At 55.2% G+C, this 15256-nt stretch overlaps 5 protein-coding genes across 5 annotated transcripts; 2 read left to right on the plus strand and 3 right to left on the minus strand.

Moving 5' to 3' along the window:
* J4E78_006714 (uncharacterized protein) lies at nt 1-1489 on the minus strand (the record flags this gene model as incomplete). The annotated part of the gene is made up of 2 exons (XM_049367324.1): nt 1-722; nt 772-1489. 2 exons carry the CDS (start codon nt 1487-1489, stop codon nt 1-3), a joined length of 1440 nt encoding a protein of 479 aa, XP_049221071.1.
* Nucleotides 1490-2003: 514 nt separating this feature from the next.
* J4E78_006715 (uncharacterized protein) lies at nt 2004-2801 on the plus strand (the record flags this gene model as incomplete). The annotated part of the gene is made up of 1 exon (XM_049367325.1): nt 2004-2801. One exon carries the CDS (start codon nt 2004-2006, stop codon nt 2799-2801), a length of 798 nt encoding a protein of 265 aa, XP_049221072.1.
* Nucleotides 2802-4036: 1235 nt separating this feature from the next.
* J4E78_006716 (uncharacterized protein) lies at nt 4037-7934 on the minus strand (the record flags this gene model as incomplete). The annotated part of the gene is made up of 2 exons (XM_049367326.1): nt 4037-5057; nt 5107-7934. The coding sequence occupies 2 exons, from the start codon at nt 7932-7934 to the stop codon at nt 4037-4039; spliced, it is 3849 nt and encodes a 1282-aa protein (XP_049221073.1).
* A 2498-nt stretch (nt 7935-10432) lies between these two features.
* On the plus strand, nt 10433-12439 carry J4E78_006717 (uncharacterized protein; the record flags this gene model as incomplete). Its single annotated transcript, XM_049367327.1, has 3 exons — nt 10433-10676; nt 10728-11122; nt 11171-12439. The coding sequence occupies 3 exons, from the start codon at nt 10433-10435 to the stop codon at nt 12437-12439; spliced, it is 1908 nt and encodes a 635-aa protein (XP_049221074.1).
* Nucleotides 12440-13278: 839 nt separating this feature from the next.
* On the minus strand, nt 13279-14964 carry J4E78_006718 (uncharacterized protein; the record flags this gene model as incomplete). The annotated part of the gene is made up of 1 exon (XM_049367328.1): nt 13279-14964. The coding sequence occupies one exon, from the start codon at nt 14962-14964 to the stop codon at nt 13279-13281; it is 1686 nt and encodes a 561-aa protein (XP_049221075.1).
* Nucleotides 14965-15256: the final 292 nt, after the last annotated feature.

Here is a 15256-nt window from a genome sequence, read left to right on the forward strand (position 1 = left end):
TCAGATCTCAATATCCATGCCAATATCCATACTAGCAATGATGTCATCATCCATCTTCGGCTTCCTAAACGTCGGCAGACCTTTCCGCTCCGTCTTCTTCTTCTGCGGCTGCTGCGGGTTGGGCGTGCTAGCTCTGCTGGAGCCATCGCCATCGAACAGGGCATCAACATCCAGGTTGTTGCTCTTCTTGAGCGCCTCTTCCTCCTGGGCCTTGCGAGCTTCTTCTTCGGCCTTGCGCCTAGCAAGTTCCTTCTTCTGCTCCATCTTCTTCTGGCGCTGTTGGTCGAACTGGGCTTTGCGCACGCGCTCGGCTTCCTGGATGCGGTTCTTGCGGTTCAGTTCGGCGATGCGGGCGGCGGCTGTTTCTGATTGGGTTGCGATCTTGGGCTGGGCGTCGGCGTTGGGGCGGTTGAGGAGGTGGGCGTACTTCTTCGACTTTGCGATGCGCGCGCTGATGTCGGCGTCGGTCCAGTGGTGGTTTTGGAGCGCCTTGAGGTCGTCGTATTTCCGCTGGAGGAAGGATTGCGTGGGGACCTTGGCGTTGGTTTCTATGAGGGATTGCCGGTAGGTGTCGAGGTCGTTCTCGGTGAAGCGCTGGTTGGACATGAATTGGAACTGGTAGTCCTTCTTCACGGAGCCGTGTTGCGCGATAACGTATTGATCGGTCGCGACGCGCTTACCGTCTTTGCCGTCAAAGACGTATGGTTTGCCAGCTGAGAAGCCTGGATAACATGTTAGCATAGTCTGCGATACAGTCGGTGTCGTGCATACCCTTGATTTGCGCCATCTTATACAGTGTCCGCCGTTGTGAGTCCTGACCGACGCCCACACGTCCGAATGCGCCAGTCAGAGCCTCCTCAAAGCCTGGGTGGAAGCAGACTTCTGAGAAGAACCCGCGACCAACACGAACCGACTCGAAATCGCGGAGGGTGGCAGGCAGCTCTTCGCGGGCCTTCTCTGGTGCTCGGTCGTCCCATTCCACGTCGCTCTCACCATCAGCGTCGACATCTGAGCCACCGTCACGATCTCCCGAGCTGGACCGCCTGCGGCCACTGCGTCGGTCGTCGTTGCGCTGTCGTTGCTGGCCACGTTGCTCTCGCTCACGCTTGTATGCCTCGAGCTTCTCGTTCTTCCGCGGCTGTACCTTGGGGCGAGTGCTCCTGCGCTCGTCGGCGTCTTCGGAATCAGCCTTGCGCTTCCTGTCGTTCTGGACGTTGGCGGCGCGCCTGGCGAGCTCAGCCTTGAAGTTGGCGCTGCTCATCTCCTCGGCACGCTGACCCAGGATCTCTTCCCGCTCCAGCTGCGATAGGCCCAGGATGCGGCGCTTGTCTGATTCGTCGATGTACTTGCCCTCTAGGGGGTAGGGGACGTCTGCGGAGCGCTCTGGTACGTCATCGTCGCGATCTGAATCCGACTCGTCCATGGCGTCGGAACCCAGCGAGTTTGGCGACGAGGCTGCGGGCGACGAGCTACGTGGAGTCAGCGCCATGTTGCGGTAGGGGGTTGAGCGGTCGGTGGAGAACAGAGCGGAGCGGAACGGAGAGGAGAGGAGCGAGGGAAAGTAGCGAGGCAGAGGCAGAGGAGGAGAATGATAGGTGAGAGATGGTACTCACGCCTCGCCTTCTTCGACGTCTGCATCTTCGTCACCGCCAGCGAGGGCGAAGAGCTCGTCGTCGATATCATCGGCCGACATGTTTGGTGGGATTGGCGAGGATTTCGCGGTGATTTCTGGATCGTGGAGGCGCGTTGGAGACGGACCCGGTGTCGCGAAGGGTGCCGTGAGTGAATTTGGGCGTGATTAGGGGGGAAGAGGATGAAAGAAGAACGTGGGAAGTCCAAAGGTCGGGGAAACGCTCGTTGAGCTCAGGCCATGCCGCGTTGAAAAGTGGGTCGTGTTAGCGTGCCTTGAGCGCATCATACCTCACCCGCCTATTGTCCGACTCACTGAATTCGAGAACAATAGCTTCGCCCCTTCACCTGTACACAATAGCCCGGCCTGGAACATGTCTCCCGTCCTGCTCTCACCGCGGGCATTATCGCGCAATGTGGCCCGTCGCAGCCTCCAATACCCTGTGCTCGACTTTCTTGCCCCCAGTACCACATGCCCACCACGCCAAACGTCACGCCTGGCCAGCACCGCCTCCGCACCGCAACCCCCGCCTTCACAGCCCGACTCCGCGCAATCACCGCCTTCACTGCAGACGCAGAAAGATGGCAAACCAATACGGCCGCTGTCGCAGCAGCAGCAGGAGTTCCTCTCTTCCGCGCTGCGGGTGAACCAGACGGGTGAACTCGCCGCCATCCTCATCTACGCCGCCCAATCGCCCGTCCTCACACGGTCACACCCGCACCTGCGACCGCTGATGAAACACATGTACGACCAAGAAGCCGGCCACTACAAGTTCTTCAACGAGGTCATTTCCAAGCACCGCATACGACCCACCGCCATGACTCCCATATGGACCGCCGCCGCCAGCATGCTCGGGTGGTCCACCGCTGTCATGGGCCGCGAGGCCGCCATGGCATGCACAGAGGCTGTTGAGACGGAGATCGGCAACCACTACAATGAGCAGGTGCGCGTGCTGCTAGACTGGGCGAAGAAGTGCGAGCAGCGGGGTGAGAGTCTGGGACCCGAGCTGGACAAGTTGGTGGTTGAGTTGCGGCGGATTAGAGATGAAGAGCTAGAGCACCTGGACCATGCGGTGGAGAATGATGCCAAGAACGCGAAGCCCTATGATCTGCTGAATGAAGTTATAAGAGGAGGATGTAGAGGCGCCATTTGGGTGAGTGAACGTGTGTAGTGTGATGTATGACTGAGACGATCTTGTATATACTGTAACATTAGACACGCATAACTGGCTATTGCGTTTACTTTCTTCCTTCAGGTGAGGGGTGGTGAGGGCTTCATTCTTCTGTCGGCGATGCTGTTGGCGATGCTTCCTTTACCACATTCGCATTCAAGCCAAGCATCTCACACATTTGTTGCTGAACTTCCTCGCTTTTATACGCCAGTCTCTTTTCTTGTATAATCTGATACCGATGCTGGTCAAGGTGGCGAGGGCTTCATTCTTCTGTTGGCGATGCTTCCTTTACCTTCTCCGCCCTCTAGTCAAAAGTCTTAAACATTCGATACTCAGCTTCCTCACTTCAACACGTCAATCCTTCCTCTTCTCTTCTATCCTTTGATTTCGCTGCTGGTGTTCATACCCCACACGTCCCTCGGCCAACTCCGTGGTTTTCTCCATTTCTCGCTTTCACCTTCACTTAAGCTCCCACTCCACCAAAACACGCTCTCACCATCACAACAACACTGCCATCACCACAACAACGCTGCCACCCACTCTTCCCACCACCCATGAATCCCATTTACATTAAACTCTATTCATCCGCACTTTCTCTCCTAATATATACCACTTAGTTCTTCAATTTTCCATCAAAACAAGTGTCCGGCACAACACAAACGACTTGCCAACCGACCCAACTCGGGTTAGGTTAGAGGTTCGATCCCTCTCACTGACACATAACGGATGGGAGATTCATCCCCATAAGGGGCGTCGGGTATCATATACCTGCTAGGCTTGCTTAGCGGGTATATGGCACCTGAGTGTGTCCGACCAAGGGAGACGTCCCTTGGCCGGATGTGCTCGAGTAACGTTAGAGAGTGAATCATCGAACTGGCGGAGGCAGGGGCCTGTTCCATTGATCTGTTTTTTTGCTGTTTTTTTTTTTTTGCATGTTGTATGTAGTACTGAGGGCGACACTTTCTTCAATAATGCATAACTAGTGTGTGAGCGGTTGAACTCACTCAGTTCAGGATGCAAGAGGTAAGCAGTTAGAAATTGAAGGTGCGTTGTGCGTGCGAGGGCGTCAAAGGAGGAGAGTAGGGATGGGCGGTGGAGGTAAGTTTAGAAATGGTAGATAAGTAGTTGCATCATTGTATAAAGAAAAAGCTACAGCGAAGTAATACCTATCTAGCGCACTACATAACACCCAACACCACGCGCGTACATGCTGGAAAAACCCATCTTCGCAGCACCTACTCAAACCCACCACCAAGATCACTAAGCACACTCCGCATACCCTGCTTTCTCCCACCCTCAACCTTCTTCCTCAACGCCTCCTTCCTCTTGCCCTCTTTCTTCTCCAGCAACGCCCTCCGCTCCGCCTCCCTTGCCTGAGCATGGATGTTGCTCCGTCCAGTACCTCCTCTCCTCACCCCACTCTCCTTCGGCGCACTGCTACCCACAGACCGCTCGCTACTGACAGACAGATTACTAGTTGCCTGGCGTATGAGCGACGGAACGCGGAACCCTGGTGTCGCAGCCCCGCGCGATGGAGCATGGAAAGCGAGATTGGTGTCTGCGCTCACAGACTCTTCGACTGTGGATTGCCGGCTTAGAGTCAGGCGGTCGATGATGGGTTTGCGCGCTGCGGAGACGAAGGCGGGTTCGTGGTCGTCTTCTGCGTCCGAGAGCTGCGAGTCTGGGATTACGATGCGCGTGTCTTCGATGAGCTCTGAGATGGAGTCTCTGACGTCGTCGGCGGTGAGGGGCTTGCGCGCGAGGCTTTCAGATGCTGTTGTGCGGCGCATGTGTGGAGGTGGGCGGTTCTCCTTCTGGGAGTCTTGGGACTTGCGCTTGAGTGGGCTGTTTGGTGCTGATAGGTTTTGGGAGGCGGCCTGGGAGTCTGGGACGGCGATGACGTCGCCTTGCACTTCCTCTTGCGACTGCGACTGCAAGTCGTTCATGTCCGGCTCCTTCTCGGGCATGTTGAGATAGTCGTACTCGCCTTCGTCGTCGAAGTCGGCCAGTGTCTTGAAGAACGCCTTCTTCTTTTCGTCGTCGGCGAGTGCCTTGACCTTCTGGTCCTGCAACAAAGCGTTGGTTTGCTTCTGGAATGCAGCGCGCTTCTTGCGCTGGCGCAACTCGGCCTCGTCTTCAGAGTCAGACATGTCGAAGCCGTCATAGCCGCCACCACCTCTGCGAAGGCCACCCTTCCTTTGCATCTTCTTGTAGAGCTCGGCGAGATGCTTTTCGTCATCCTTCTTGGTCTTGTCACTGCGTTGGATTAGTATTGACATGACACGAAGATGGGAGTTGAACTTACGCGTAGAAAGCAGCAATCTGGCGCTCGTTGACTTTAACGTCGTTGTGGTCAATCATGTCCTTGAGGTCTTCGTCTTCCTCGCCTTCCTCATCGTCACTGGCTCCTCCGAGCCCGGCGTATTCGTCCTCAGACTCCTCAGCTTGTTCCATGACGGCTTCTCTCGCCATACTCTTCTTCTTGTCGAATTCTTCAGCTGCCTTGGCCTTCTTAGCCGCTTGCTGCAACTTCATGAAAGCATCTTTGCTGAGCTTAGGAGGACGTTGGATGTCGTCCTCGCTCTCTTCCTCAGCATCGATCAAGTCGTCTTCAACGTCAGAGAGCTCAACAGCAGCCTCTCGCCGTCCACGCTGAAGCTTGCCTTTCTGCTTGATTGGCGACTCGGCAATGGGCACCATGACGGTATCGGTCGTTGATGGTGGCGGGGCAAGGCCTGCTGGCGACCGAGAGAAGGAGAAGCCTGCATCCTGTGTTGGTTCAAAGTCCTCGACCTGGGTCCGCGAGAACATGGGGGAAGTCCTGACAACTTGGCTGATCCCCATGCTGAATTGAGACTCGTCACCAGTCTGTGTTTGCTTCTGCGGCGACATGAAAGTCTGGCTGTTAGGGACTACGAACTCCGATGCCTGGCTAAAGTGTGCGGCGGGCTGGGTGTCGGGCAGGTTTCGTAGGAACTCTAGAGAGTCTTGTTCGGTGTTGATGGCAGCAGCGGGCTGGGAGTCAGACTCCAACTCGGCCATGGTGCCTGCGAACATCTGTGTGAGGCCTATGCCGGTGTTGGCGTTGCCGAACCCAAAGGCGGCCATTGCGTCGGTTTGAGTTGCTGGTTGAGTGGGTGTGGCAGGCCTCGCAGCCTCTGCATCGTCGTCGTCGTCATCATCAACGACCCGGTTGCGGGCACGGTTGATAGTTTGCCTTCGAACAGGAGCGACGGCATCTTCGTCTTCCATATCGACATCCTCGTTGACGTTCTGGGCTTGCACTGTCTGCTCTGGCTCGTCGTCCTCGTCAGCCATTCCGTCGATGAGAGGATTGTCTTCAGCGTCGTCTTCCATCTGCTCGTCTTCTGAGCCTGATAGAACAACCTCGGCTTCTTCTTGATCATCGTCCTCTTCTTGGTAGGCGTCCTCCTCGCCGCTGCCGACATAGTCGCCGTCTTCATCATCGCTGGAGGGAAGGTCATCGATGGTCTCGCCGTTTTTCTTCGCCTCCTTCCTCTCCATCTTGGCTAGTTCAAGGTCCTCCTGCCTTTGCTTCTCGAGCATTGCGACCATGTCGTCGATCTCCTCTTGGCGCTTCTCCCTCTCCTCTTCAGTCTCAGGGTTGTGACCTCGCTTGATCAAGTCGGCTATTCTCTCCTCTTTGGCTTTCGCAGTCTGTTGGCGAGCCTTCTGAGCTAGGGCGAATTCCATCTCACCACGAGTCACTATCTTCTGTCCCTTCTTGCCCTTTGGTGGCGACTTGGTCAACTGAGCGAGAGCACGTAGATGTACGAATGACCCTGCCTCGTTATCCTTCTTTGTGGGTAACCGGTCAAAGACGGGGAATCGGCTCTTGGGCTGTTCCACCTTTGCATCATCGTCCGAGTCCGAAAGTTCCACCATATCATTGTCGGAGGTCTTTTTGGTTTCCACTGCCGCTGTATGCACAGTGACTGGATCTGCCTGCTTCATCCAAGGATGTACCGGCAAGTGTTGGAACTCGGGTGCTCGCCCTTTGCCCTTGTCCACTCTCGCGGGCTCGGGTGGCTGAATGTTGCTTTCGGGCGCCGTGGTAGATGTTTGTTGATCTACGGAAGCACCCTTTTCCTCCGTAGCATTTTGTCTTTGGGGACTCGTCGGCGGCGTGTCCTGTATTTGGTTTGCCTCTGCATCAGACGATGTAAGGGCCGAGCTGGCCTCTGGCGTTGGGAGAGGTACGACTTCGGCGTTGGGCGCTTGGTAGTTGAACTTCTTGAACAGATCCTGGGTTGTGAAGCGCTTCTTTGTCTTGGCTTGATGGGTAAGCTGCATGTTACGGCTTATGCGCTGCTGGTCGCGAGCCATTGCCTCCAGGGCCTTCTTTCCAGCTTTGCGGGTTGGCTTCGCTTGTTGTGTAAGCCGCCTGCCGCTCTCGCCATCCGACTCGCTGCCAGAGCCCTGATCTGCTAGCCGTCGTGCGAGCTTCTTAGATTGTGCCTGCTGCGCTTCCTCTCGCTGTTTCGCCAACCTTTCCTCTCGAATGCGTCGTACCCGCTCTTGCAGGTCGGTAGTATGGATGGGCCGCGAAGACTCGTCGGAGTCTGAGCCGGCATTCGCTGATCGCCGTGATGGCTTCTTAGCCGGTGATGGACCCGGAGTCACAAAGAGGCCTGGGGAAGATCGTCGCGATCGTACGCTTGGCGATGCGGATGCTCGAGGGCTTGCAGTCTTCGTCCGGGTTGTGGCTGGTTTGCGGGCATTCGCTCGTACAGGCATTGCGTCCTCATCTTCGCTACTTTCGATGGTAGCAACAATGGGTGCTTCCTGCTGTGCTTGTTGCGGGGCGGCCGATTGTGCTGTCGATGAGCTCTTGTTGGCAGCGAGCCTCTTCTTCATGAGTTCGTATGCGTCTTCTCCATCGCTCTCGTCTTCCTCGTCAACCTGCGTTGTCGCCGGCTCCCCACGTGTTGTTGTTGAAGGCTTTGCGCTGAATGTGGGTGCTGTGTCATTCTCAGATGCAGACGCGTCACTATCAGATCCGGCTTCGCTATCTGAAGAGTCCACGGTTTTGCGCAGAGCTGCTAGCAGCTTTGGCCGAGGCTTCGCGGACGCGTCTGCCGCGCGTGTTGGGGACGTTGGTGCTGGTGTCATGGTGTATGCTGAAGTCCCTAGATTGGGCTCGTAGAAATGGGTGTTAAGAGGCGCTGGCGGTTCGTATGTTCTGATATGTGATGGTGGTTGTAGGTAGAGGCCGCGTGAAGTCTTCGTCGACGGGGTAGACCAGGAAACCTAAATGGAGGGGTATTAAACGCGTAATGCAAGTGCTGAAGATGTATATCGAAAGACGTAATAATTTTGCAAGGCTGGATACGTTCAATTGCACATGCACATGGCGGGGAAGTGTCGTGGTTGGAGCAAGCTTGGACTACGCGTGATTCTGGAGGTCGCGACACGCGACTTACGACGCGACTTCTCGCGCTTGCCAAATGTGGCTTAAGTGCCACCATTCCTTTTTCTCTCCACCACCAGATCGCTCCACATCACGATACATCGCATCGTCTGAGACAACGTCGCAGTTGGCGACTTCTACCGGAATACCAGCAGGACATGCTTCATTTCAGACAGCTCGCTTTCCTTTATCCGCGTGACCCGCCACTCACAAGCCTCGCTGAGTTCTCGGCCAAAAAGTCCTCCACCATCCCACATGACACTGTCGTCGCGTGTGTTGTGTGAGCAAGATACATGGGTTGCGCTCCGAAAGAGATGAATTTCTTGATTCGATACCACCACATCCCGACCACTTCTGTTTATCCATTTAGCCAAGATTTCGATCGCGCTGTCCTAACCGTGATAGTCCGTCTCTGTTAGCAAGAAACCAACGGGACGGCGTGTCGCGGACTGATTGGGCACGTCGACATCATATGTCCATACGAGTGCGAATGCCTCAGCCCTATGCCTCTTCTCTGACCAAGCAGTAGCCGACCCACTGCAGGAGTTTGCTCCGCCACATAACACACGATCAGCATGAATGCAGACTTCCATGCAATTTGACTATCTCCTTTGTTGAGGCTGCGATTTGGCGTAAACACGATGGAGGCCTGATCACGTTTCATGGAAGCCGAATCATCGTCGCTTACAAAGGACTCTGCGCGTGAATCAGACGTGCAACTAGGTTCTTAGCCTCCTGGATTTCGAATTTGATGCAGGTGTAAGTTCACGGGGTGTAGGAGTTGTTTTGCATGAACTCTGGCACACAGCCTCGATGGATACCTTGGGCACGCACAGGCAGCTGCGCCGCAGAACACCCGCTTGGTCAGCTCATACTCACGATGATCATACTGGTGGCCAGTCCTCTCTACAGCGGGCGCGTTTCGACTTATGCAAGGTGGTGGTCATAGCAGGAGGGAAGGTCGACGTTTTACAGGCGTCTTACCTGTTGTGATCGGACCATGGTGCTCCGCCAAAAATAGCACCCGTTCCTTCGTCGGCAACGCGTACCCCAGAGAAAGACCGTTGCCAGCCAAGCAGATCTTGCAAGGGCCACTTTCACTTTGACTGCTCGCGAGCATGGCTGGAGCGATCATTCGACGTTATGCGGGATCTGCAGAACTCCTTGCCTTATCTCGCGTCCACATGCGTCTGAAAGATGACGACAGACGTGAGCAACAAGCGCCTAACACGCTACCACGCGTAACGCGCCATTGGTGGCTTTCCGCCGAAACGAACGCGATGTGCTGTAGCAACGGAACTACCGATGCGGCCATCGCGATAGTACCTGTTGTTGCTCACGGAACTGACTGCGAAACGCCTCAGGCTGGCTTTTTAGTGTTGGTTGTTCGATGTGTCTTACAGGGCCACCCTACTTCTTTGAGCACTGCCACCAGAACGGCACTTTTGCAGGAACGCATACTGCGACGAATTTCGGGCCAATGGCCGAGTGCGAACTTCTCTTACAGCGCGATGGATCGTAGATGGTGGGGGTGAGGAGTTGGGATTATGTCACGTCTGATGCAAGCGACGGCTCCAGATACCTTTTACGCGTTCGACAGTGAGGTGGAGCGGTACGACAGCTTTCAGATGGCGAGCAGATGCACGTTTCATGTGGTCTGCTGAATTACCCCTGAGAATGCGGCCCTAGGTTAGTAGCGCTGGGGGTCCCTGCAGCGCCGGCGCGGCGATCTCCCTTAGAGCATCGTGAGGCTCGACGCGTTCAGAATTTGAGATCGCGGAAGGAGAGATCACCATGGACAATATTGATCACTAGAGGGAGTTGCTGCAGCGCCGGAAACTCTCCGTGCAATAGTCACTTGCTCTAGTACCAGACAGGTGTGGAGGCATGCATGCCTGGGTGCCTGCATGCCAAGGCAGCCTCTTAGTGCCCTCTTGAAACCCGTGAAACAGACCACGGATGTTGCTCTTCTAAACAAGAGCCGTCCGTCTCCGCCCGGAAATTGGACGATCAATGTCTTCCTGGCGGCCTAAGAACTGAGCTTATACCCATCCGTATACCGTCAAAAGCTTCTCGAACGCTTCCATTTCGCGCGCACTCGCCCTCCCTACATAGTAACCACAGCTCTGCCCGCCCAAGACGGACCGTGAACCACCAATCTCCGGCATGATACTGGCGATTGCGCATACATCGAGATAACATGGAGGCCGACGACGCTCAACTCTACCAATTCAGCACCCCTCAGCAGAGCAACTCGTTCAAGCGCGCGCGGCGCAGTCTACAAAGCTCCACGCCCTTGAGCAGCGTGACCGAGAGTGTCACTTCTTCCCCCCGTCACTCTGGCCAGAACCAGTTGGCACCTCAGCTCTTTGACCATGTCAATGCGCTGAAGCATCTTGATGACCAGCAGATCCTCCAGCTACTTTCCGTTGCGCGCAATGGAGGTCAGTCAACGTTCAGCCCTGGCGGCGCGTTGTATGCTCACGCGTATCCAGATGGTATGCGTCGGTCGGGCGCCGACCGATCGTCCATGTCGACCGTCGGAAGCCGCGCGTCATCATACCTGAGTGTACCATCCAGCAGAGTACCCAGCATGCTCTCGGACCCGCGCTCGTCCATCGCGTCTACCGACTCGTCCTTTACACACTACAGTGCCGCATCCTCGCGCCTGTCGACCGCATCATCTCGTCTCTCCACAATCTCCACCACGTCGACGCCCGCGCCCAAGAACTTTGCCTGCACATTTTGCGACAAGGCTCTCAAGTCGAAGCCATACTGGAAGTCGCACGAGGAGGAGTTCCACGAGCAGCGACTTACCTGGAGATGTCCCGACTGCGAGCAGATCTTCCATGCTGGCAAGCGCTTCCGTGAGCATCACACCAAGCTACACGTACGTCAGAACTATCCTTCATCTAGATTCAAGGCTAACATCTCACAGGGCTGTGAACACTGCAAGCAACCGAGGGAAAGCGGCCAACCCACGAGCAGGAAAGCATCGCCATGCGTCAAGAAGTACGAGATCGTCATGCACGACAAGGACGCCTGGGGCTGTGGTTTCTGCGCTTCTCTTCTAACCACCTGGGAGGAAAGATGCGAACACATCGCTCTTCACTTTGAAGAGAAGGGCGGATCCAAGTGGAACTTCACCAACGTCATCCTCGGTCTGCTGAAGCAACCCGAACTCTCCAGCGCATGGAACCAAATGATGCTCGATCGCCATGGCGACGAATCGAACTGGCCGTCGCTGGCGTGGGAGTCCAAGAAGTGCAACCGCTTACGGTATAAGCTCGAGACCAAATGGGATACACGCGTTTTCGACATTGAGAAGTTGGTGCAGGACACCTACGACTTGGCCGAAATCGAGGTTAAGGACGTCGTCGAACCCACGACTGAACTCACGCCCGAAGCTCCGGAGTCCCTCGACAACAGCCAAGGCGAAATCGTGGAGTTCAAGTTGGAGTCGAATGACTTCATGACGGACAACAGATTGCATAGCTCCCACGGCCTACCGTCCGATAACAGGCTCCACAGCTCGCACGGTCTGCCGTCTGAGCACATGATGATGGACATTGACTCTGTGGAGCCCCCACAGATGCATCATCAAGATATGCAACAATCACAATGGCCGGTCAGCCAGGACATGCACCACAGCATGAGCGCGGCAACCGCCATGGGTGGCTTCGGTGCTTTCGATACCACCATGACGTCGATGCCAACGGACTTTTCGCAACCGATGGCGCAGAGCTTCCAACCACAGCAGCAAAGTTGGCCAAACGCCGGCTTCGCGTCGACGCCCGATCTACTGAGCTACCAGCAGCCAGCGCCATACATGGATTACCAGCAACCCAAGGAGATGGTCTCTGTACCCACATCGCAGTACTCCAACTTTGCGCACTACCCCCGCCAAAGCCTCCCACCAAACTTCTTGCAGCAGCAACAGCAGCAGCACCAACAACAACAACAGCAACAGGCGCCCAGCACGCCAACCTCTCGTCGCTATGTCCCCAGACTAATTAATATTTCGAACAACTCGAGCCACCGCGGCGTTCAACTCGAACAGCCACCGCCGCCACCACCCAAAGACGAGCACCAAAACCGCTTCTCCCGTCTCATCATGAGACGGCGCCCAAGCAACATCTCCCAGCACAGCATCGTCTCGCACCGCGATATGGGCGGAACCTGGGGCGACGATTCTAACTGGGGATAACTCTGATTCAGCACTCTCTCCACCGCGCATACACGCACATAATACCACCTTTTGCACCCTCGGCTGGCCCGACCACGCACACTCTCCTTAGAAACAAACAAATAAAGCACCGCAACAGGTGACTCCGAACCTCGCTGTTCGTCCCTGGGTCCTGGCTCCGCCCTGCACCCCTCGACGAAGCGAGCTACACGACACCTCAACGGAGATAGTACCCACACACAAGACGCTTCATCAGCGCTTGCCACTTGTTTTTCCTTTACCGTTTCCTTTCTCCTTACGTATACAACAGTGTTTCCAGCGGGATGGGATGAGGATATACCCATATATGCAGCGACTTGCCTTTTTTCCCCAACCATTTTTGTTTGTTGTTGTCGTCGTTTCGTGCGCCACAACGTAGTTTAGTGTCTCTTGTTGAGAAGTTGTTCAACTATCTTTGCTTGCTTGCATGCACATGCACCTAATACCCCCGCACCTCTTTTTTCATGTTGCCATTTGGTTGCGACGCGATTGATGTAATGATGGGGTTTGGAATGAAATATCTAGGATAGGGAAGGAGGAATGGGATGGACAGGGCAGATACCATATAGAGTTACTTCAATGTGCTTGTTAACTTGTTTCAAACGTTGACTTTTGACTGGCTGGGTGATGTTTCGTGTTACTACTGTGCTTCATGCGTTGGATTTTGAAAGGCTTGGTGATGTCGTGTCATGGCACTGTGGAAGAGACATTACGTTGCAACGGTTGATGTCAACGTGAGGGTATTGATTGCATTCTGCAGGTCTTATATTTAGTGCCTCTAGATGCCTCACGCCGCCCACGTAAACTCCACAGTTCGCTATCTACAAGACCACACGTCCACCCATGTACCCCTGCATGCGCCTATGCTGCTCAGAAACGCAGCGGAAGCACAACCACTTTTTGTCGTTGAAGAGGTGGTTGGCCAGGTTTTCATCCGCAAATGCAGTAGCTGCCTCCCTGGCTTTGGTGTCGAGAGAAAGATAGCGCTCGTCGCCGCGAGCAAGGCCATTTCCAAAATTAGCCAGATCGATCACCATTCCCGCATGCTTCTTTCGCTGAGATGCTGGCACCTTGAAGGCGCACAGCACCTTCTCGACCTGCGCCTGGAGGTTGGCCGGCTGGGCTTTCCGAAGCCCAGAAAGGCGCAGGGAGCCGTGCTTCAGCTGCTTAAAGACGACGTGGGATGTCTCAGGAGGATACTCCTTCCTGAGGTCCCTCACGATCTCGTTCGTGGACTTTCGCTTTGGCGCTACGACCTTGTCGCCCTCGGGGTCGTCCTTGACGCGGGACTTGAAGCCAGATGCACGCATTGTAGGCTTCACAGGCTCTTGAGATTTCGCGGTTGACTTGGTTGATGCCAATGTCCCCGCCCGGCTTGCTTCAGCCTCTTCCACCAGTCGATCAACCTTGGCTTGTAGACGGCTCATGGCCCCCATCAGCTCCTCGACTTTCGTATCAGCCTTGATACGCGCAGTCCTATCTTCCTCCAGAATGCTCAAGATCATCTCCAGCTGACCCTTGTTGGGAGAGGGCGCCAGGTCAGTCTGAGTGGATGTGGACTTCGATGGGACGGAGTCTAGAGAGACCGCCAGTGACGAAACGATCTTGGGAGGGGAACCATCTTTGCTGATGAAACTGGGTGATGATGGTGAGGGAGTCGAATTGTGTCGTAATCTCTTCTCCTTTGGCTCGGCCGATAAGCTAGGCTCTAGTGTTGAAGGAGCTGTGAACGATGTTGAGGAAGCACCAAAGTCAAAGACGAGTTTCGGTGCTGTGACTGGCGGCATTGTCTTCTCCACGGATGCGGCAGCAGTAATTGGGCTTGTATCAAGACCGCCAGGCGCCAACTCGCCATTAGGCTTCTTGGAGCGCGACCCTTTTTTCAGAGGTGCCAGCTTTCTTTCTGGTACCTTGGCTTCAATGGACGGGAAAGGCTTGTCTGCAGGCTTCGCCTCTGTATCAACCTTGTTGAATATGGACGCACCATCGGGGCCGACGAAGGGGTTTACTACTGCTGATACCGCTGGAAAGCTCATAGCTATACCAGGAAGCTGCAACGGGGAAGCATCGTCGGGTGGCGAGACGACAACCTCGGGAATGTCGTTATCTTTCTGGACGGGTTCTACAGTGACAGCCTCCAAGGCAAGGTCCGTCTGAGGTGGCAGCGGACGAGCGGGAGTGGTGTTGGGTGTAACGCCTTCCGGGTACTTTGTAGCGTCTCTTAGTAGCTCTGAGAACTCCCGCCAGTCGGCTGGAAGATCGTCACGAATTATCTCAAGCCTCTCAATGAACTCTGAACACACTTGGTGATAGTCTGTTACATCCGTCCTATTGTCCCATGTTGACTTCTCGAGTCCTCTGACATACGCACGGAGAGCCTCGTCTGACAGGATGAGCGTCTGCTCGGGACAGTCGCTGGGGACCTTGTTGCGACACTCAATCACAAGATCAACTGTTCTCCGCGCATAGTTCTGGCGTTCTTTCGCTTGACTGGCTCTGTCGCTCATGGTGTATGTTGGGGTAAAGGTGGGCTGCTTGGTATCGTCGGGTAAAGGTGGATCGTTTGGTATCGTTGAGGTAAAGGTTGACTGTTCAGTGCCGTGAGTCGGAAGTTCTGCACTTGAGGTGGAAAGGATGGTTTAAAAAAGAAGTAGAACTGTACCGTGCGATTATATAGTATAACGCGAGGCTGTGACTTCGAAGTGAATTGGAGTGTTTACGCCTTGGCGCTCAGTTGCAGCGCTGCACAATAGCAGACGCTGGTATTGTCGCTGAAGCGCAAAGGTGTCGCAGAGTGCG

The sequence above is a fragment of the Alternaria triticimaculans genome (assembly GCF_023758025.1).
Source record: "Alternaria triticimaculans strain BMP 0046 chromosome Unknown scaffold_9, whole genome shotgun sequence".
In the NCBI taxonomy this organism is placed as follows: domain Eukaryota; kingdom Fungi; phylum Ascomycota; class Dothideomycetes; order Pleosporales; family Pleosporaceae; genus Alternaria; species Alternaria triticimaculans.